This window comes from Asterias amurensis, chromosome 1 (assembly GCF_032118995.1).
Source record: "Asterias amurensis chromosome 1, ASM3211899v1".
Taxonomy (NCBI): Eukaryota; Metazoa; Echinodermata; class Asteroidea; order Forcipulatida; family Asteriidae; genus Asterias; species Asterias amurensis.
Window position 1 is genome coordinate 22,001,949 of NC_092648.1, and position 23,703 is coordinate 22,025,651.

Consider the following 23,703-nt stretch of genomic DNA (forward strand, 5'->3'; position numbering starts at 1 on the left):
TAAAAACGGGAAATATTGCGAAACAATTGTTTTGCTAATCGAAAAGGGGCAGGATGCCAGTCATAAATGGTTTGCTCATTTGGAGTGGTAGGTGTGGTATGGTTTTTTGGCTGGTTATTTTACTCTTAGAAGCAAATTATTTTGTGCTGAGCTAATTTTTGTGCATGAGCATCTCTGAAAGAAAAATGGCCCATTGTTGATATTGATTGCAGCCGCCCCCCACTTTCCTCAAGGCTAAATTTGTTAGGGATACATGTACACTACATGATAACAATAACAAGCTGAGCTATTGTTTTTTAGTGATTTATTGAGATCCTTCCTCATAAGAGAATGTTCAGTCTTATTTATTGAATAATTAAACCATATGAGGCATGTTACAGAGTTGAGAATACCTGCACCAATGCAGTCATTAAAAGACGATCAAGGTCTCTCGTGAGTATGGTGCCTTATTATTGCAGTGGAAACATAGTGTTAGCCAGAGTGGGTGTCTGGGTGTTTTAAATCAATTTGGCATGCTGTTTTTGTTGTCATTTACATTGTATATTTCAAAATACAATTTTTTTAGTTTATCAAAATTATGCATAATAGTACATGTGCTTATCATTATGTTTAACTTCTCAGGTTTTTTTAATATTGAGTGAAAAAAAGCACAAGAAAATAAATTTGCCTTCCTGTAATTCCTTCCTTGTAGTTGACCTTAGAGAGGTCGTGACCTCTTAAGGTCATCCTTAAGTGCTCATGCACTGAGTGGGCTGATGAATGAAGTGTTTGGATTGGTTCTCTCTCTGATATCCATTCATATCCTACAATAATGTAATGTCTGCTACAATAATGTACATATAGACTTTAGACCTTGCCAGACGATGAGAAATCCTGGCATTGTGCCTTGCTCTATGTGTAAACTAAATATGTGTGGGTTTAGTTAAGGACCCCTTTACTAAGAGAAAAGTACATTCAACCTGTCGCGTCAAAAGATATCAAGTTTGCATTATCCAATAGTATATTGCCTAATTATGAACAAACAAATACTTTGATAGCAGGTTACAAAGTACAGCGCAGGTAACTGAGGTAGTTGCCTGCGTTGCTCCTGGTCATATTCCTTTAATAAAGCCCCTTGAATGTTTTGATGGAAAAACAGTTCTAACAGAGCCCTTTGGTCAAAAATGCATAGGCTACATATGTACTTCCTGTTCCAAACACTGATGATGCTCAGTGTTGTAGTAGTAGTAGAAAGCAGACAACATTTCCTACATGAATTATACTTGGAATTTTAAACTCAACTGGCAACTAGTCACTTCATTCTCAGCTGAGTATATCCAAATGACTTGACGAAGAAAAGGCCCACAGGAAATGACACAGAAGGAAGTGATCCAAGTTGAGCTGCTCATGTAGTAAAAAGAAACACTCCGTTCTGGTTTCTTGGGTCCGTCACTAATGGGTGTGTATTTGACTCTTGTGACTCTTGGCCATGGGAATGACTGGCTAATACAAATGGTTACAACTTGTTACAGGGTTTTGCTACTGTGTGTAGAACAAGTTATTGACCAAGACATGAATCCCTACTCACTGTGCATGAAGAGGAATGAAATATAATTTACCTGTAGAGGTTTCAGCTTTATTAGTCTTCACGGTTTTGAGAAAATGAGTGAGAATCACAGAGCAAATTTTTCAGGAGAGTCGCGTGAATCCATTTACATGCTTAAATAATTTCCGTCTTACTGAGGCGAAAATTGTTTTTGTGAAATTGTTTTATTTCTCAAAAACTGTAGCACCTCAGTAGCTTTCTATCATCATCATCTTTAAACTGTGTTCAATGTAAGTTTAATGTAATTCTGTACAAACTCACGACTTGGTCCGTACATGTACTTTGCAATTGTGTTTACTATACGCATTACAGGCAAAGTCTGCCTCGATTGACGTCACAAACAGCGCCCTCCCGGGTCGGGGTCTACTCTTAAATTTGTAAATAACATAAGAAATGATTTTTTAAAACCTTAGTTAACTGTTTATTCACATTCAACTCATAAAAACACATATATTAGTGACAAAAGCTTGATTTTGAAAAAATACCACTTCCAGGTGACTTTAATTTTTGTAAAGAAACAATTTGTCATTGTTTAAGGAAAACATGCACTAAACAATTCGCTTCACTTAAAAATAAGCTTTAAAGCTTTCATTTATAGTGTAAAGTTACTTCTGATGTTTATAATAACCCACCTTTAGAGGCTTTGAGAAATCATGCTGAAAATATTAGTATGCACAATTAAAAAACAGAACTTGTAACATATGTAAAGCAGTAACCCAGCACCATGTAGCCCTACCCTCTACTTTATGAAAAACCATGGTCATGGCTTGCAGTTGTTCTGCATGGGGTGGTTTAGTTGTCTAGTGTCAGTCAAGGTAGCCAGGCATGTCTGCTCATGGTGCTGGGAGATGTTCTAAATAAGTATTACAGTGGGACAAATACACAGGCAACTTCAAGTCCACAACCCCGGATGTTTTCCAAGGTGAATGGTTTTTGGCAAGGTCGGGCATTTCATAGCCAAGACAGGTTCATTGTTTTTGTTTCACTTAAAGGATAATTCTAGATTTCTCTTATGCTAACTTATAGCGCCAATATGCGCAAATTATGTATCGATCCTGGTATTTCACAAAGTCATCAAGAGAAAAAAAGTATAGAATGCCTTAAAACCAAGATAAACATCAAGTAGAAAACATTCCAAAGGCATTGTCTCAATTCAGAGTGCTTCAGCTAAACAACTCACTAAAAAGTCTAGAATGCCTCATAGTTTAAAAAAAATACCTGGGGAGAATCCTGACTTCTATTTAGTATGTTTCCATATGGGACAGTTTAGCTGTCTATGGCTGTCTTATGTCAGTCGAGTTAGCCAGGCGCTGGGGAGTCGCCCAGGCATGTCTGTTCATGGCAGCGCTAGAAGTCGTCCAGGCATGTCTGCTATAATGGCGGAGTTGGGAGTTGCCTAGGCTTGCCGTTGCAAATCACTCTAGAGATTTATGTTGCATTGAGAATCTTTAGCCCAGGAAGGAAGCCATTATGATTATGATTATTATAAATGCAATACCAGACAGTCCTGCTCCATTAGGCATGTCTAAGATATCACAAGCATTTTCCCTCATAGATATATTGTCTGTGAATGTAAAATTGACCTCCACTTGAAATATGACTTCCAATAATATAATAAATCCTTTCTATTTTTGACATGCATTATATCATGTTGTTTGACACTTTCTATTTTATTGTTTTCCTTTTTTCTTTTTTTTCCAATCCTTGAAAATACCAAGTTGTTCTCTCTGAGTTTTTGATAGATTATATGGAAACTTGAATTCAAAAATAACTTCAACCGGCAAAAGATATTATCTCTCAAAAAATAAACTGGATGTGCACACAAATCAAAAGGCGTTGAGATATAGCAATGTTGCTCTTGAGGGTTTTCGTGTGAGATACAATGTTCGTGCACATTTAAGATACACTTTTGTAAAATAAAAAATTTCATATCAGTAGAATTCTAAAAGAAATTTCATTTAATAATTTTGTTAGTATGGTTTGACTTGATTTTTCGGTTCTCGAAGCGCGTGAGACTTGCACAGTCTACAGTAGGCATAATTGAAATTGGGTAAGGCGCACAAACCTAATTGAGTTGATCTGACCATGTCTGCTGGTCACATCATAGAGTCCCTGCTCTTAGATAATATCAGTGCTCTATCTACCAGGTTTTATAGTTAACATAAATTGTCCTTGTCCATTCATTTGCTGTCTATGTGTTAAGAAAAATCGTCTGCTTGTGTCAATGAAATGTACCATTTGACGTCATTTCAGTAGTGCTCTCGTTCTTGACTGAACAATTGTTAAGTGTAAGTGTATGGGCTCTCGATCTCAAAGCTTACCATTCATTTTATACCAAGTCAACTTACATTTAGCTCTGGTAATGTGGTTGTAGAAGAGTGCACAGGGCACCTTTTCATTCAGTAATTTTGTATCGCAAAACTGCAAATTTTTCAGACTGAATTTGTGTTTTGCATAGCGTGAGTAGCAAATGCATGGTGTGTAGCATTTTGCTGCGCAATCGAGGAAAGTTGTTCACTGGTACCCTGTCTATGCTGGTACCTGTTTGTAATCACTCCCAAATAGAGCTATCCTGGAACACATGAATTAAGTTTATGTGTTTGTAACAAAAATATTGACTTGTAGGGGTTCCTCCAGCACAGGGCTGGATAGCTCATTTGTAGAGCGCCAGTACATTACTTTGGAGGTTGTTGGTTCATGTCCCACTCAAGCCAATTTTTCTTTGTTCAAACCCAAACTGTTTAATAGCTTACTAAAAAGCAAAGCAGTTTATGGAGACGGACTTGGGTGTGTCAGTTACTCTTGGATACAGGTCACTGGGATACAGACACTGGGATGTTTGGATCCTAGTATAAAGTTCATTAACACTAAGCATTGTTGGGAAAAGATTCCAGGATACTAGGGTGCCAGGGTAAGCGTTATGCTACTTCTTACTGCACTCATCAATGTAGGTAGTCACTGAGAATTTGCCTCTTTACGAAAGCATGGATGAACAACGTGTATTCACATTTCTATTTCTCATTCTGTTTAAGACTAAATCCATGTAAATGTAAGGTAGTGCAAATGTAGGCCATCTGGTTTGGCAATAGAAGTTAGTTATGGATCAGGTGGTTTGAAAGGGAGGGGCGGGGCATAGATAGTGGGACTTAAGAGGAGGACATACTTGGATCATATGACAGGAATTAAGATGATCAGGGTTTTTTTTCTCCCCCCCCCCCCTCTTTAAAGGGAGAAACAGGTACTTTCTATCGCCCCATGTAAATTTAATTTAGGAGCATTAATTAATAGTGCACAGTTGAAGTTGTCTGAAATCATTACACGTACATATGTGAGTGAGAAAAGCTCTTTCCAAACTACATTCTGCTGCCAAATCAGCTAAGCTGCTGCCAAATCAGCAAAGCTGCAAAGCTTTCAAAGGAAGTGTTAAGTTATCATTAAGCAACACAGTAGCACCACCAGGTGTGTTAATACCATTAAGTGTCCACATAGATAACTACTGGAGCGATACCATGTAGTGCTACTCGTACATGTCCATTGATTGTGTGTGTGAAGATAGCACCAATCAATAACTCCGAATCGATTATGTGACTCGACCTTCGATTGATCATCCTTGCATATATCAAAATCAAACCCACGGTCCATACTCACCACTCAATAAAATCAATGTTTGTTTGGCTTTTAAGGGCCTTTTAATGTGCTGTCTGGGTTAGTATACTTGGAACAGGTATCAGCCCTGTATGCTTCGCTTTTTTTTAAAGGGCAAGGGCACTTAGCTATTTTTTCCTTGGTTAAAGAGCACCCTATATGAGGAATCTGCAAATTTGTACTGGAGTATTGTAACGGCAGCAATGTAACGACCAGTGGGCATGTATCGGAGGCAATTGCCTTTGTTTTCTCTATGAAGCATTAGGCCTGGCCTATAATGGTTTGTCTTTTTTTTTTTATAGCAATAGGCTCATTACATGGGGTTTGGGCAACTGCCCAACCAAACTTGGGCAAAACAGTGGAGAAAATTAAGGCAAAGCAAGAACAAAAACTTGGAGAGAGAAAGCAAAACAGAACCCTTATCTTTGTGAAGTTTCAGGCAAATCAACCCCTCTGCTCCACTTACCAATTAGTCCCCATTAGCTCCTGTATATTATGGGTGTTTGAACTTTTTTAATGACTGGAAAATAGATTTAGGTAGACTTGCAGAGTCGTTTAACGTGTTCCATGGTGCTACAGCATTATCAAATAGTAATTAAAATAAAATAAATGGTACTAAAACTGTATTTATATAGTGCTTAACTACTTTAGGAAAAATTCACTATTAACGCTAGTCGCTATGTGTACAGTGTACACAGTAGTCTGCACTAGGTTTTCAGTTGTATTTGTGAGTATTTCAAATTTTACCCTGAAAGTGCAATTTATATATGTAGCCTAAATTGTTTAGAATGTGCTAAAAAACAAGCAGTGTCAGGGACAGAAAATTCAAAATAAATTGTCAGATTCCAAGGTTTGGGTACTTTTTGTACGACACAAAACACAAACCTCCACACATTTACACTAAACTTACACGGTTTGAAAATAATGATAATAGGTAGGTTCCCTTAAAATATTACTTAATGAGGTGCTGTACTTTGAGAAGCGAGAAAAACATTTTCACAAAAATAATTGTTGTCTCACTAGACACAAATTATTTTAGCATGATTTTAACAGATTTACGCGACTCTCCTGTAAACCTTTCACTTTTTTTTCTCTTAAAAATTTGACTCCTTATATGAAGCTGACATTTCTGCAGGTAACATACATAGTATCATTCACAGTGAGTAGGGATTCATGTCATGGCCCAAAAACTTGATCTATAAAAGATACCAAACTCTTTAAATAATTAAATTCAAACATTTCTTTGAATTATAAACACCGGTTCTTTTCAAAACCAATACTACTCAAAAATAAAAGAGAGAAAAAAGAAGAAGAGATATTCACATGGTGTGACTGCAAACCTCTCATAGCTGAATTGTGTTACAATTTAATTACTGAGAGTAGGTTCACATTTATTTGTTTTTGTTGGGGGCGGGTTCTAGTGGGGCTGTTCTAACATTAAGCCATCGTCAGTCCGTGTTACTTTCACAGTTCAATTTGATGTTAAGTGTCCACTAGATGACAGATGGAGTAATCCATGACCGCTATACATGTATTGATGTGTGAAATACAAACAGTATTGGCACTGTCGATGTTAAAAAACTCTGCAGCTGTAGATGCACCAATTGTGGTGACATAATACTCTGGGCGCTGCACTGTCATGAGCTTTTGGTTCTGCTCAGTAAAGTGTTCGAACATCGGAGGTTATAAGAGTTAACTATAAATAGATAGTAAACTTGCGTGTACAACCATGTGAAAATATCTTTTGTGGGAATGTTGGCTCTGAAAAGAGCCGGTGTGGTCTCGACGTTTTGAACAGTTCGTCTTCAGGAGAATGCTGGACTTCTGGTAGTGGTTGAGCTTAAGTAGGGGTTATGCTGACCAAGTAACTTTAAAGGGTATTTTGAAGGGAATGTTTTTTTAAGATCAAAGGACGCCTGTGGCTGCACATGGACTTATGAACTCTTACCCAGTTGCTCAGGTGTGCGCCCACCTGCCTATGTAGAGAGCGCACGCTCAGTTGCTGTAGCTGGATGATACTTCATAATTCCATGTACAGCCACAGGCTAGCTTGGATCCTAACAACATCAACCTCCATTGGAGAGTAAGATAATAATAAGTTGAGAGTAAGAGAATAGTTGGTTGGGTTTTCTTTTGGAAAACCTATCATTTCTCATCAATAAACTGATAAAACTCTTTGCGATTGTTAAAAAATCTCTCAAAACTTATTTGTATCAGATGTAACATGTTGTAGTTTGGTTCAATTGGTTTTGCTCTTTTCAGCGCTTTATTCTCAATGAAAAGGTGCTTTACAAATGCTTTGTTGTATGTGTGTATGTATGTACTGTATGTGTCTTACCATTCTTGTTTACTCGATATTTGTTTTCTTGTGTTCTAACACAGATGAAGGATGGGTGCGTATCTACCTGAAGGGGCGACCTGTTACGCTGTTTATGCCAACAGAAACCACAAACTACTCGGTCAAAGCCAAATCAGAGGCCCCTGCTGAACAGCTGAAACTAGAATGGGTGTATCCTTTTCTAACGTCTTTATTACAGTGAACTAACCTTAGAAGTTCTGCCTCTTTAGGTAAAGAGAATTGGGCCCAATATCAAGACTCTGTTTACCACTGAATTATGTGCTTACGATCACCATTTTCTGCTTACTGTGCAAGCGCTGAATTTCTGCGCTAACTGTGTAAGCCAGAATGCCTTAAGTAACAAGGAGTATACGCACAAATTTGATTGGTGAAGCACAAAATTTTAAACGCCAATTCTTACGGTACGGTGAAGCCTGGGCCCAGTTTCATGGAGTCGCTTAGGTAAAAAACATTCCTTAACAATTTTTTGCACTGACATCACACCCTGTTAATGTCTGCCACGCTCACCATTTTGTGTGTAGAAATATTTTGTTGGTGTGCTTGCATACACAGCTAGCACAGGAATTCAGCAGTAGTCCTGTAAGCGGAGAATGATGTTCACAAAATTGTGCAGAATTCACCTGAATATATAGCAGAGCCATGAAGTTTGGCCCAGGTGAATGGAAGACTTTTGGAAGGTCCTTTTTTACAGTTCTCGCTAGTAGTATATGTGCTCAGACCTATGCGCGCAATACTGAGCATGTGCGCGCAGAGCCGCAAGAAGGGCTGTTATGTCTGCTGTCGTGTGTCAAAAATCTTCCATTGGGCCAATTAGAGAAAAGGAGAATTGAAATAAAGGACAGACAATTTAGGATGTATGGTTCCTAGTGATTTCCTTAACTCTGTGGGAACAGGTATGGTTACAGAGGGAAAGACTGCCGTAACAATCTTCACCTGCTACCGACAGGTGAATTGGTGTACTTCATGGCAGCTGTCGTAGTCCTTCATAACTTGGAGGAGAACACCCAACGCCATTACATGGGACACAATGATGATGTCAAGAGGTACGTGGTGGCTTCATAACTAAAGTTTAGTAATCTCCAAATTAATAAGAAGTTTGCAAAAGCTAATTGTATTTTCTTAACATCCAAATTATTCAGATTTGAAGGTTCGTGGTGGCTTCATAACCAAAATCTAGTAACGTCCAATTTATTAAGAAGTTTGCAAGAGCTAATTATATTTTCTTAACATCCAAACTCTTCAAATTATGAATTTCTTAAAATGAAATTGTTTATTGCCAAAGACTTTGAATGAACATTTATAGTACCCTAGGTGGGATTGGGACCGGGTCCCAGAGGTGGAAGGCGAGGCAAGATACCACAACGCCAACCTTACTTACTTGAGTGGTTCTTATTCTTTTCTCTGTAGTATCGCCATTCATCCCAACAAGTGGATCATAGCATCAGGCCAGGTGGCTGGACATGACAAGGAGGAAGGAAAGGTAACACCGTCTTCTTTTTCTTCTTCTTTTTCTTGGAAGTTCTGCTTTATCAATGAAGATTACTGCACTGCAGTTGAGAGCATTTATGAGATGCCTTGAAATAAATGTATAACTTTGTACATTTTGTGTTTTAATGATTAAGGAAGGTGTTGAAGATGCTCGGATGTTTAATACATACAGTTTCTCATAGACGCTGTCTTTACTGGCAACTTGGATTTTGGCTTTGAGCTGCGTCAATCTTTCTGTTTTTTTTTCTGATGCAGCCAAGTGCTTCACTGACCAAACATGCAAGGAAAATGTTCAAACGTTGGCCGTGCTGCACACAGTGTTTGTGAATAAGCATAGTTGTGACTATGGCCTTTTTCAAATCCTCTGCTTCGGATTTGGCTCAGGCTATCTAGGCCCCTCAGTTGTTTTAAATAAACTTGTGCTATGCGTTCAGGGATTCAGACCAGAAAACCGAGCCTGAAGCTGAATCCAAAGCCAAAGCACTGGATTTGAAAAGGGTTGCCCATAAAGACGGCTTGCTTATGGTGATGTCAAGTGGGACGTATCTATTGACATTGCAGTTTATGAGAGTAGAAAAGAGTTTATAGAATTGTTAACAAATTACAACAGTGTGACAATATTTCCTTTCTCAAGCCTGGTTCATACTCCCTGCGAATGCGAATTTGACATGAATTTGGTGTCACAACTATCCCTTCGCAGCGATATTCACAAGTGAGTTGAGCAGAGCTGAACTGCTGCAAATTCGTTGCAAGTTTTGTGACGTCAACATTCACCTCGCATTCTCAGGAAGTATGAACCAGGCTTTATGGTCACAGGGTTGGCACCTCAAGGTTTTTTTTTCTTTTCTTAACAGTAGATTTTTTAACCGATAACTTTATACTCTATGATAAAGTGATCTATCTTTCTTTGTAATATATTATGCCATTTTTCATGCTGCATAGAAACAACTGATGAGGAACACGGTGACCGTATGTAGTAGAATCAAGTCATTACAGATTTGAAGTTTTTTTCCCCAGTGTTTAATCATGCTTCATGCAATTTGGTTTTAATTGCCTTTTTGTTTAATGTGCGTTCTCCCCAAAGCTCTATTAACCGTAGACTTGAATAACAAGGGTCTTCTTAATAGTCGCAGCCAATGTTAAATTATCGATTTGGTTGTTGGTGGCTTCTTGTCCTCAGCTATTGTAGTAATGGAGCTAAATGGAGGAATCAATCAACCTTGAGAGTCTTGATGACAATGTAATGCTCTACCCCTTGGCTATTAACAAGAAAACTCTTAGTGCTTTTTCGCTCTCCCTAATGTGATTCATAAGAGCATTACTCCCTCAGTGGCATCTCAAGAAAATGTCAATTTTCTCCTCGTTTTTGTTTGAGCATTCAAAGGAACAATGAACCGGTGTACCACTGCGTTTAATAAATGTTTTGTATCACTTATCAAATCTTATGTTGAAATTTGTGTCACAAAGAAAGGTTTTTGTTATATTTGTCACTGTCAAGCAGTGTAACATATGGAAAGGTCTCACTTTATTTTTTTGGTCCCGAATTTTTGTTTGAGCATTTAAACGAAAACAAGTGAACTGTTATTTGTAAAGTATTTAAAAACTCTTTTGTATCACTAATCACTCCTTATATATTGTAATTTTGTGTCACAAACAAAGGTTTTCGTAGTACTTGTGTCACTGTCAAACAAATTTGCATCTTAGTTTATGGAAAGATGTCCCCCTATTTTGAAAATGGAAGTTCCCCTCTTGTTTGAGCATTTAAACAAAAATTAAGAACTGGTTTAAAACTGTTTTGTATCACTAACCACTCCTTGCATGTTGAAGTTTGTGTCACATGAAGAATTTTTTTCATATAGTACTTTCCACTGTCAGGCAGAGTTTATGGAACGATCTCCATTTATTTTGTTTTCAAAATCTGCATCAAGCACAGTTATTTCGCTTTAAACACCAACAGAGCGTACAATCCGGCCCACTTATTTTACAAAAAATTAAAAACGTTGTACGGTATCTTTAATCAACTCGCACCTTATTAAACACTCCATTTAGAAAAGATGTTCCAAGGCAAGTACCCGTGTGGAACCCTCAGCCTCTTGATGTCTGCAAGGTGTCATGTCAAATGTGTGAAAAACGTTGATTGTTGGCACACTTCATCCCCACTATTGCTTTGAAAATTTCCAAACAACCTGCAAGTGTTATGCTTGGATGATAATGGCTGTTAGCAAGGAGTGGAGTATGAATAAGTAATGAATGACAGATTGGTTTAGGGGGGCTGTGGTAAATCTTAGTTTCAGAGCAAGCTGTAGATAAAATGCTTTTTAGATTTTTTGTAGTTGAAAGCAAGGAGCGCCAAGCTGAAATTGACTGTTTGAGGTGAAATCTTAAAGACTAAAAAAGGGAAACTTTTAAAAGGGCACCATGGCCAAAACCAGGGGCAACAGAGGTCATGGCCCAAGGGGCCTGTATAATGTTGTAGAACCCCTGCCTAGGCTGTATGGCATCCTGAAATATGTAAAAAATATTCCAAGTTTTAAAATTGCTGTCTTACACTGATGACTACCTTTCTGTCATTACAGCCCCATGTGCGCATTTGGGATTCAGTCAACCTGACCACACTGCATATCATTGGACTCGGGCACTTTGACCGTGCTGTATGCTGCGTAGGATTCTCCAAATGTGTAAGTTTGGTCGTGAATATTCATGAGGGATTTTGTTTTTCTATTTGTATTTGAAGGGAGTTTGTCTTCTCTTGTCATTAACACATTTATTTGTGTTTAATTATCACCACCAGCCATGGCTGAATATGGTTGCATTTTTTTACTCAAATCTTTTTTTGTTAAAAATGTCTGTAAAAAGTAATACAAAACTTTGGTTTTGTTTTAGAACTTTAGAATGGAAAACATTGACAAAATATGTAAATACGGAACTTGACCTGTACTGTGACCTTTTTCGGTTGAGTCGAATATGGTCAAATTTTGCGGCCATGTATGTATTTTTACAGGCATTATGTATGGTCTCTAATGGGTTAACAAACATTAATTTGTCATAACTTTGTTGAACGATTTGAAGAGAAAACAACAATCAAACTGTTTATCCTTTTTCTTTTAAGTATAATTGCTAAATAGTAAAAATCAGCTTTTTGTTATCCAGTATAGTTTTCAGATTTTCTGAAGTCACTCTCGAAATGAAAATGAGATGACTGACTGGCAATAAAACTTGCAATAGAAAGAATCAATCGACATGATTGTTGAGATGGTTAACTTGCTTGAGATTGCATCATTTCTCGTCATGATGGCATATTGTTTTTATATTGATTGTGTATACTTGTATTTGGCCAGTGGATGCAGAGTTTCTAGTTTTTTAACAATGGACAATAAATAAATCTATCTATCTATAGGGAAAAAAACACTTTTTTTACTGAACAGATTTATATGATTTATGTGAATAGTATTGATACCTGTATGTACTATTTATCACTTAATGTTATCACTAAGCCATTATTAACGGGTTCAGAATTTATGTAATTGTGGATGTCAATCAAGTGTTTGATCATTTTGTCAATCAGGATGGAGGAGATAAACTTTTAGCTATTGATGATTCCAATGAACATGTCTTGTCAGTCTGGAACTGGGCCAAAGAAAAGAAGCTTGCTGAGAGTAAGGTAAGGGTGTGAGAAACTGGAGCGCCGGCCTCGTTCATATTTTGTAGGCCCTCAACAAGCAACAACTCTATATTCGCAGGGAATGTTTTGCAAGAGTTGAGCACATTTCAACTTGAGCAAATTCGTCATACTTTTTGACTGGGTGAGGGTTTATGTGAACAAAACATGATACAAAACAAGTAAAGCAACTGTGTTTTTCATTGTTATTATTTTGTATTTATTTCTCCATTGATACAAGAAAACAACGTTATAAGACGAAACTGTACTTAGGACGCAAGACATTTCCTGTTAAATGTGCCCTTTTGGGGTGAAAAGATATTGTCAAATGAAGTCTGAATCAGGTTTATTGCTTAGCTCAAACAAGCATCCAACATTACTTTGAGACTTACCATTTTTTTAAATGATTGTTATTTGTGCAGACTATTGGGGACCCGGTAGTTGCAGCTGAGTTCCACCCCCTAGTGGATAACCACTTGGTCTCCTGCGGTAAAGGACATATCCTCTTCTGGTCACTAGAGAATAACAAACTGACCAAGAAAGCTGGCATCTTTGAGGTAACATTTCCATTTTTTAAATTTATTTTTATATTTATACTTTACTTACTACAAAAAGTCGCTTTGTATGTATTGCCATTGGTTGGTGCTATATCTTGTGGGGCTAAATGAATGCTGATAAAAATGAAGCCAGTGTTGGGTTTCCTTTGGTTTTTTATATCACAGCGTAATTAATTGTTCTTATTGATATGTTTTTTTAAAGGGAGGGTGATTCTGAAAAAAATATCAACCATAAAAATTGCTAGTTTTAAGAGCACTGGAGAGCTGTTGATATTATAAAACATTGTTAAAAATGACACCCTTTGAAGTAATGTAGTTTTAGGGAAAGAGTACATTTTTTCACCATCAAAATTGAAACTGAGAAAGGCTTCACGTATGACACCTTTATCAGGCATCGGAAAGCATGCAATGCTATGCAGCAAGTGTGGGATTTTTTCTTGCAAATTAGACAACCAATTGAGCTCAAACTTTTTTGTTTGATGTATATGTTGGAATACACCAAATGAAAATACTGGTCTTAAAAATCACCAAAAGTATACACTGCCTTTAAAAACATGGATAAAATTATTGAACAATTTGAAGGCAGAATAGACTTGTGTAGAAACCAAGATTAAGGATATCTCCTTTTTTGGAAGTGTTAACAATTTGGGACAACAAGTTTTTCAGTTCTTAAGTCATTAACATCAAAATTAAAACCAACACTTGGCCTTTTAGGTGATTAGTTGTAGGTGTGTGATAGATCGAGAAAATATGTTATATTCAATTGTCTGCATTATCGTAGAGCTTTCATGTGACAAAATGCTTTGTACTTATTTAGCTAATGTTTTAAATAGAGCAAAGACTTCCTACAGCAACAATTTTGTGATTAGTAGACAAATAAGATACGTCATCACTATTGTCTAAATTCAGTACTTGCCTCTTAGTCCATTTCTCTTACACCCCAACCAAGCATGAGCAAAAAGCAAATGACAAATGAAAGTCCTGTTTGCAGGCATGATAGTCTTTCTACTTTAGTCCGAGTTCCGATTTGTTGGCTCATTGAAAAATAATAAGAAAAGTTGTGATCAAATAGCCTGAAAAGACTACTAAAGCCTATTCCATGTTGGTTAGCCCGTGTACTTGATAAAATATTCCTAAGTATACCAAATATCGTGCCTGTGTTTGAGAAGTTGTTGATGCCATTCTTAATGTGTCTTTTCCTTGACTGTCTTATTGACTTAAAGGCAGTGGACACTATTGGTAATTACTCAAAATAATTATTAGCATAAAACCTCATTTGGTAACGAGTAATGGGGAGAGGTTGATAGTATAAAACATTGTGAGAAATGGCTCCCTCTGAAGTGACGTAGTTTTCAAGAAAGAAGTTATTTTTGTTCCACGAATTTGATTTCGAGACCTCAGATTTAGAATTTGAGGTCACGAAATTCGTGCACACAACTTCGTGTGACCAGGGTGTTTTTTCTTTCATTATTATCTCGCAACTTTGACGACCAATTGAGCTAAAGTTTTCACAGCTTTGTTATTTTATGCATATATTGAGATACACCAAGTGAGAAGACTCGTCTTTTACAATTACCAACAGTGTCCACTGTCTTTAACTCCTTTAAATGTTAAACTTTATAAAATATGTCTGAGTACTGACCACTCTGATGCTTCTGTCTGTTTCATGTATTTGCCCCCTTTTTTAAAATCGTGCTTCGTGGACTACAGAAGGTATGTGAATGAGGAGCGGTATATAAATGCTTGTTGGCATGCAGCCCCTCTTCTGTTATCTAACATCTTAATGCACTTTGTCTGTCTGTCGTTCCATATAAATCTATCACTGTTGCATGGACCATAATGGGTTGAGTGTCTCTCCCTTTTATTCTTCCATTTATTCCTCTGTTATTTTCTCGGTTCTCAGGGAATCATTTCTTTGTTCCCAGATGGTATTTAAAGATGATGACATTTGCTACTTAAAAGACATATCAGCATTATTCTTTTTGATGAACTTGAGTCCTGTTTCAATCAGTAAATCTTTGCTCATTAGTCCCTTGGTATTTGCTGTTAAATTTGGAATTTTCTTTCACCGATCTAGGTCAGCGGTGTAGTCCAAAACAAAACATTCATAATAAAATTCCTGGATTGTTTGGTTCATTTACTGAGAAAGCTGGTAGGAAACATGTTTGTAATTGGAACATTTGGGGCTTATTCCAAAACTTGGCTTAGGCCCCATCGCCAGGTCTTTGCTTCATTGATAAACAATGAAATAACATTGAACATTTCAATTGCGCCACAATATGACACTCCTGGCGCAAAAAAACCCACCAACAACTCTGATATAATATAGACGATGTGACCTATGTTTACATTCAAACCGCCCTCTGTTGACAAAACACTCTATACGTCATGTTTCGCCGGGCACTGAGTTGCGCAGTCACAGTAAGATTGGTACACTTTCTAGCTGGCTGCCAAAACACAAAGGTTTTGCCCGGCGGTATGCACGCGAATCATGTTATGGTTTTCATGTGACGTCAGAGGTCACATCGTCTATACACAAGATAACAAAAATTCTGAAGCTATGATTTCCAAAATTAATATTTTATTTTGGAAACACTGTACAAAATGTAAACTGCTCCAAAATGGATGATGAACCTCAAGCCAGAGTCGGAGCCAAAGCCGAGGTTTGGGAAAAGGCCCTGGTTACTTAAAGACCGTCCATTATTGTGAATTAGTTTTCAGTTTCTAGGTTTCAGTTTTTACAAAAGGACAACAAAACTTCCCTTCCATTAAACAAGATAAATTAAAATAAAATAAAATTAATCAAGAAATGAATTCAAACTAAACTTATACTTTGTTTTTTTACACTTAGCAATCACATTACTCTTGAATACTTACAAAGGCAAAAAAATGGTTTGATACACCTTTTCTTCAAAGGTTTATTTGTGAAGTTGTGGCTGTATTATTGAGATGGTTTTACTCAAGGTATTAATGAAAATATAATCTCTTGACAGAAACATGAGAAGCCCAAGTTTGTGCTGTGTCTGACGTTTGCCGGCAATGGTGATCTGCTCACAGGCGACTCCAATGGAAATATCTTCATCTGGGCTAAGGGTAAGATTCGGTGCTAGCATTTCTGGAGTTTCAATACACAAGGATTGGCTTTCTCTTTTGAATTCCTGAGTTATTGAAATGTTTCCTTTGTCAATGCAGTCCCTAAAGGACTAACCTTAAGTTTTGTATTTCTCCTAGGACTAGTCCTAACTCTTTGTGAAATCGACCCCAGGACACTTTTGGTAATTGTCAAAGACCAGTATTCTCACTTGGTGTATCCCAACATATGCATGAAATAACAAATCTGTGAAAATTTAGACTGAATTGGTCATCGAAGTTGCAAAAGAATAATGAATGATGAAAAACCCTTGTTGAACTACATGTATGCCTAATGTTTTATCTCCAATTCATTTTTAATTTACTTTATTTATTTTTGATGTCACTCTTTGTAAACTGAATATTTTTAGTCTTCAGACTTAATTATGTTTGGTATTTTTAATAAAACCAAAATAAAATGAAATGATGCTCTGTCCTTGCAGGTAGCAACCGCATCAGTCAAGCCATCAAGGCCCACGATGGTCAAATCTTCTCGCTATTCATGCTCAAGGATAAACTCATATCCGGAGGAGGCAGAGATAGGAAGGTGTACGTCTACGATGAATCCTACGAAGTCAAGATCTCACTGGAGGTATGAATAATTATTTTAATAATTAATAGTTATATAGCACCCAATCCATCAAAAAATAATAATAATAATAAAGATAAAATAAAAAAAAATAATGCTCCATTGCGCTTAAAGAGTAACATTTTAAAAATCCCTTTAAACAAAAACTAGTTGTCAGAATTAACAAGAAAAGCATACAAATCAGTTTTAAATCAGCCAAAAATTACAAACGAAAAAATGACAAGCAAATATAGAAATATGCAATTTTTTTTAAGTGCTAAGGGGGACAATCTTGAGACAAAGAGCTCAATTAACAGCAAGGTAATGAGAAATGTTGTCAATCCAGAACGAAAGTTAAACTAACATTCTGTGAAACAAAATTCTGTTTTTGTTAACCTACATGTTTTAAAGCCTGAGAAGCTTACAAAACAAAGTGTTGATGTATATGTCTCAGTATGTATCAACAAACTTGCAAACCCTATCTGATGAGCTTATCTGATATAAACTTATTCTGCAGTTTTCGTTTACAACTCTTTTCCCCACTGAAATTTCTCTGGGTGTTTCCTGATTTCAGGATTTTTTCTCTCTCAAACTTTCAAGTAATGCAGTCACCAAAGGGAGAAAAAGTAGTCCACGTTGTGTCCAAACCAGTAGATTTGTATTTCTGTTGATGCAAAGAACTTATGAACCTCTTGAATCAAACTAGCTGTGGAAGTTCCCGGTCTAGCATAAGAGGAACTCAGGCCTGCGAGATTGTAAGCCAGATATAAGAAATCTCATCCATGTGATTTGTATTTTTGTTTGTAGTTGCCTGAATCCACTGGACCCTGCCGTTGTCTGTGTGTGGGTAAAGACAAGGACCTGTACGTAGGGACCACTCGCAATGCCATCCTTCATGGAGAGATCGGTAGTGATAGCTTCACTGCTGATGTAGTGGTAAGTACATGCAACTCTCCTTCAGATTCCAAGGTTCAACACACAGAATTCAACACAAAGTATGGAAACCGGTCTTTAAGTTTACACTGTTGTGACTGGTGCCCCACTCAATTTTTGCTTAGCAAAGAAATTCGTCAAGCAGTATTTTATGCTAAACAGCTTTATGAAAATGGCCTCAGGTCTTACAAATGCAAAGCGGAATCACAAATTTGCACCGAACAATTCGTTTCAAATTGAATTGTGCTCAACACTTGCGAACAATCGCTGGGAATACAGAGTTTTGACCCTCAAGTTCACTCTGCATTGATCCTATTGACCCTATTCACAATGCGCATGTGTCAAAATGTGCACAAAAGGATGGTACAAGTGTTTACGTACCTCCAAACAATGTGCTTCTACCATTTCTACCTTTTTGGGGAGTCAATTCCTTTTGTGCACGTATTGACAAACATAATGGTAGACAGGAGACGCGCATTATGTGCGCTGCGCATTGTGAACAGAGGTCTATTGTCTTAGCTTGACACTATTGGGTCCTTGAGCAAGATGCTTTACTCTAATTACTTTTCTCAACCCAGGGATGGTATAATTGGGTACCACCAAGGGTGGAGGTGGATATTGTGTTTGAAAAAGCCTGCTGAGCGTCACGGCAGCTCAGGCTGAGAAAAAGGAATGTTGTTGGCCCAATGACGGCGAAATGCTAGGATTAATCCTATCTCGATTTAGGACGACATCCTAACTTGGGATGGGTTCAGTGCGTCCTAATGTCTATGGATACGGAACTGAACTCGTTCTAAGATTAATCCTATGTTAGGAAGAGTTTGGTGAAATCGACGGCAGGGCACTTAAGTAAAGCGCACTTATACAGTTATTGTTAAATGCGCTATATAAGAACTAGTTAAAATATTATTATTATTGTTGTTATTATTATTGTCTTGTTTACAGGCCCATACCGATGAGCTATGGGGTCTAGCTAGTCACCCTCATCAGGGTTTGTTCTTGACTTGCGCCTACGACAAGCACGTCATCCTGTGGGATGCTGAGCAGCATCGCCCGGTATGGATGAAGACCATTGATGAGGTAAGGAAACAATAGGAACCCTTCGGAGACCAGTAGCAGCCTCAAGGGGCTTGTACCAAAGTGCACATAGTAGCAGCAAACAGCTGCATGGTTAGAGCTAATTTCCATTCTGCATGAAGAGGCCAAAAAGGCAAAGTAAATCTCGTTTTGCCCTTTGTAAGTTTTTTTTAAATATTGGTGTTTTATATTTGATTGTTTTCTCTTTAAAATGTTTTTGTTTTATCTATTTGTAATTTGACTACAATTCAGCCTTTGGCTGCGATAGTCTTTTTTTCTATTAAACCATTTCAAAACGAATAAAATGTCTGGATATGAAGCTTTATAATGTATAATAGTATCCCAATTTCTAAACACAAAACTAAATGTTCTGTTTCATGTTATTTCGGTTTACATTTTTACTGAAAAAAAAAATTATCATCTGGGTGTTTTGTGATGATTATATAGAACTGATCTCTAAAGTGTTAGAGAGGATGATAAACTAAGGGTTTAAAAGTGGAACTAACTTGTCTTATCCTTGTGTCTTTGTGTTAATGGCTTAAAGGATCCGTGCCAGTCTGCTTGCTTCCATCCTAATGGTGCAGTAGTAGCTCTAGGTCTGAAGACTGGACGCTGGATGGTCCTAGATGTCCAGAGCCAGGATCTAGTCACCGTCCATACTGACGGTAACGAGCAACATGACATCGTCAGATACTCTCCAGGTGAGGCTTAGCAACTTGCCATTTTGAACTAACAACTCAGTAGAAAACCGATATATATTTGTAAAATTAAATTTCTTGTTGTTCTCTTTTGGATCAGCTGGAGAGGAGAGATTCTCATTAAAAAAAATTGGTTCTTTTAGGCACTCCTTTGGGCTCCAGCTGTTTCTTTTCCCTTCCTGTGCATTTGAATCGCTCATTGCTGGGTTTTTTAATGGCTTTATCTTATTAATGTGCCTTATTGTAATTTTTATCTACACGAGAAATTAAATAAATAGAAATATAAATATATAATGAATCGGTAATGATTGGTCAATGCATTTTGGGGAGAAGTTTAATGACCCAAATAGCGCCCTCACTGAGGTCAGAAGACTTATCATTAGATGAGAGTTGTGCGCGGCTCGTTCACATTTCCATTGTTTTATCTCGGTGATGACGGCAAGTGCAAGGGTAGTACAAATCATAAAACATGATTGTTCTCTCAATCTGATACTCTCCCTGACAGATTGATTAATAATAGTTCAGTTTGTCTTGGACACTTTTTGTTTTTGTTGTTTTCTTGTCAAAAGTACCGCATGATATGTCATTGTAAACTTAAATTTGGTTGTTATTGTGATGTAAATATGATTATTTGTGATGAATATATAGCGGACTGTTTTGTCTGTCCACCAGGCTTCGCCCCTAGAAGATGAGTCTATACATATTTTGTTGTCAGTCTTGTTAATAAATATGTTCCTGTCTGTCTTGTTAATAAATGCATGCATGACTAATTCTAAAGTCTAACTATTTGCTGATGTATTGTCACAAAATTTTAAAATAAGTGTTTGAATTATCTTTCAAGAGGTGTAATATCTGTTTTGTTGATTCCTTTTTTCATCCAATGTTAGATGGGAACTATCTAGCTGTGGCATCCCATGATAACTACATCTATATTTATAATGTGACGGAGGATGGACGTAAATACAGCAAAGCAGGCAGATGCTCAGTAAGTTAAGCAATGAATGTTTGTCTCGTCATGTTTGGTTTTGCTGTTTATTCTGTTCCTCCCAGGCGTCTTCGTGTCTTTTGATTCTGGCTTACTTGCTATCCCCAAAATGCACGCAAACTGGGTGGATAGGTCCTTTGCACATGCTGGATCATTCCTTTGGAATCAGTTACACTCACACATTTGTGATAGTAGCACCGTGGACGCATTTAACGACAGATTGAAATTTCATTTGTTTCAAACAGCTTTTCAGAAGTCTTTTCTTGCTTCCCTTCATCTTACTGTTCCCTCTTTCTTCTTGTCTGTTTCATCTTTCTCTATTAATACTATTTTTGAGGTAGATATTGCGCAATATAAACATTCATTTTTTTTATTACTTCATTGTGTTGTTTCATTTCAATTCATTTGAGCAAACCATCACAGGTTCCTCTCTGTTTTTCCCCCTCGATTAAATGTTTTATCCCTTAAAATATTACACTCATAACGGTGATGCTTTTGTATAACAACAGGCCTGGAGTTACTTGAGGCCATGACCTCTGTTGCCCCTGGTCTTTGCTTTGGTGCCCTTAAGACTTTAAGATTTTCCAGTGGCAGTGCCCCTTTGCAAAATGAATATATAGCCTTGCCCCCTTTCAAATAAAGCTCCATGTCTGTTATATTGACCATCTGTGTAGTTATAATAAGATTGTGTGTATTGTAAGGATTGCAAGACCATCTTGTGTTGAATTGGGTCAGTGTTATGAAAATACAGGGTGTTTTATTAGCGGCATGGGATTGATACCCAGACAGATATTTTTTAACACAGTGTTGTTAAATCAGGGGCCATTTCTTTTGTCAATGACTCTTTAGAGTTTTGGTAAAAACACTTTAAAATATATTAACCTATATAAAAACATGAACAATAAACAAAAACTCTGGCAATGGTGTGAAGGTGCCAGCATATTTGTAAGGTGTTGTTGCAAGAAAAGAGAACAAATGTTATTTTGTTCTCTCTTTTTGATGCATCAATGAATAAACCGGAATATAGGTCGAAAATGTTATGATTGATTGCAAAAAAACAAAAACAGTGATGTCATTTGAACCAAAAGTAACTGTGCCATTAGTAATTTCAATTCTCAATCCATGTTTTGACAACGGTTCTTCTTATGTTCCTCCTTTGTAGTGGTTTATGTTTTTAAGAGTTTAATGAAATTCTTGTTTCTATTTTCAATTTCAGTTGTTTTATTTTATCGGCATGTTTATTGGCTTCTTGTTTTACATCTTTGATCTGTAGAGCGCGATGAGTGTCTTCTTAGGCGGATTCGGCACTATAAATAATATATTCCTTGATTTTTAACATTATTTTCTGTATTTAAATGTTTTTAAAGCCTGAAATTCAATAGAATTTCTATTGTATACTTGATAAATAGCGGCAAACCAAATCATCAATCAAACCAACCAATCAATAGATATACCTTTTATTATTATTAATTATTTATATTTGGTCTCTGTCTCATCCTATCAGGGCCATTCTAGCTTTGAGACTCACATTGATTGGTTGGCAGACTCAAACCCACATTTCCTAAATTTGAGTGTCTTTGTTCTCCGTCTTATCCAATCAGGGCCATTCTAGCTTTGTGACTCACATTGATTGGTCGGCAGACTCAACCCACCTGGTGTCCAACTCTGGCGATTATGAGATTCTCTACTGGAAGGCTGAAAACGGTCGCCAAGTAGCATCTGCCACTAGCATGCGCGATAAAGAGTGGGCTACCTTCACGTGTGTACTTGGTTTCCCTGTCTGTGGTAAGAACATTTGCAAATCAGTCTCTCCTTAAAGGCACTGGACACTATTGGTAAAGACCAGTCTGTTCACTTGATGCATCCCAACATAACCATAAAACAACAAGCCTGTGAAAATTTGAGCTCAATTGGTCATCGAAGTTGCGAGAAAATGATGAAAGAAAAAACACCCTTGTTGGACAAATTTGTGTGCTTTCAGATAGGAATAAAAGACTTGTAGCTAGAAGTCTTTTATTATTTTAGTAAGAAATTACCGCTTTCTCAAAATCTATGCTACTTCAGGGGGAGCCTTTCCTCACAATGTTTTATACTATCAACAGCTCTCCAATGCTCATTACCAAGTCAGTTTTTAAGTTCATGTTTATTTTGAGTAACGTGTACCTTCCCTTTAAACAGAATTGTTAACCTGACTAGCTTTGTTCTTTGTTGTTATTCTTGTATCTAGTCGGGTCTCTACTCGACAAGCTAATGCTTCTTGGAGGCATCCATCCTCACACAACTACCTTAATTTCCTTATGTTTTCTTAATTATTGTAATATAATGTAAATTATAATACATGACTATTTCATCACTCATTCTTTGTGTGTTGAAAAAAATAAAAAGAATTGAATGAATGAATGAACTTTCCTCAATACCCCCCTGAGATTGTATGGGTTCAGTGGTGTGTAAAACCAAATTCATTTATTTCGTTTATTAATTTAACGGGTTAAAAACATCACACTTACATTACATGATCTGATTACACAACATCATGATAAACGTTCACCTAGATGCCCCATCTTCTTGCTGACCTGTGAAATACAATTTCATTTGAACATATTTTTCCACTTCATTGAGCAGCAACATTTGCTAACCATTATTTTGTTATTTATGCAGCTTTATAAAATTTGTCCCATCTCACTTTCATCACAAAGCTGTGAAGCACAAAAATAAAATAAAAATAAAAAAAAATATCTGCTGATTGAAAAGCAAGCAGGGTACCAGTCACAATAATTTGTTGCAAACTACGTCAGTTCGGCTTGTAACCTTACTCTGCTAAGCTACCGTATATTGTTTAAAGACAGTGGACACTATTGGTAATTGTCAAAGACTAGTCTTCACAGTTGGTGTATCTAAACAGATGTATAAAGTAACAAACCTGTACTGTGAAAATTTGAGCTCAATCGGTCGTCGAAGTTGCGAGATAATAATGAAAGAAAAAAACACCCTTGTCACACGAAGTTGTGTGCTTTTAGATGG

The 23,703-nt window shown here is 37.0% G+C and overlaps 1 protein-coding gene across 3 annotated transcripts in view; it reads left to right on the forward strand.

The window, feature by feature from the left end:
* The window catches only part of LOC139951758 (77 kDa echinoderm microtubule-associated protein-like), a 67,453-nt gene that overhangs the window by 39,149 nt on the left and 4,601 nt on the right, over nucleotides 1–23,703 (forward strand). For all 3 annotated transcript variants that reach the window (XM_071950862.1, XM_071950914.1, XM_071950966.1), the window contains 13 exons: nucleotides 7,613–7,739; nucleotides 8,483–8,632; nucleotides 8,997–9,069; nucleotides 11,654–11,755; nucleotides 12,643–12,738; nucleotides 13,158–13,292; nucleotides 16,286–16,385; nucleotides 16,865–17,013; nucleotides 17,797–17,925; nucleotides 18,868–19,002; nucleotides 19,544–19,700; nucleotides 20,585–20,682; nucleotides 22,284–22,467. In XM_071950862.1, coding sequence (XP_071806963.1) covers nucleotides 7,613–7,739; nucleotides 8,483–8,632; nucleotides 8,997–9,069; nucleotides 11,654–11,755; nucleotides 12,643–12,738; nucleotides 13,158–13,292; nucleotides 16,286–16,385; nucleotides 16,865–17,013; nucleotides 17,797–17,925; nucleotides 18,868–19,002; nucleotides 19,544–19,700; nucleotides 20,585–20,682; nucleotides 22,284–22,467 — 1,635 coding nt within the window. The remainder of the gene's footprint in view (nucleotides 1–7,612; nucleotides 7,740–8,482; nucleotides 8,633–8,996; nucleotides 9,070–11,653; nucleotides 11,756–12,642; nucleotides 12,739–13,157; nucleotides 13,293–16,285; nucleotides 16,386–16,864; nucleotides 17,014–17,796; nucleotides 17,926–18,867; nucleotides 19,003–19,543; nucleotides 19,701–20,584; nucleotides 20,683–22,283; nucleotides 22,468–23,703) is intronic.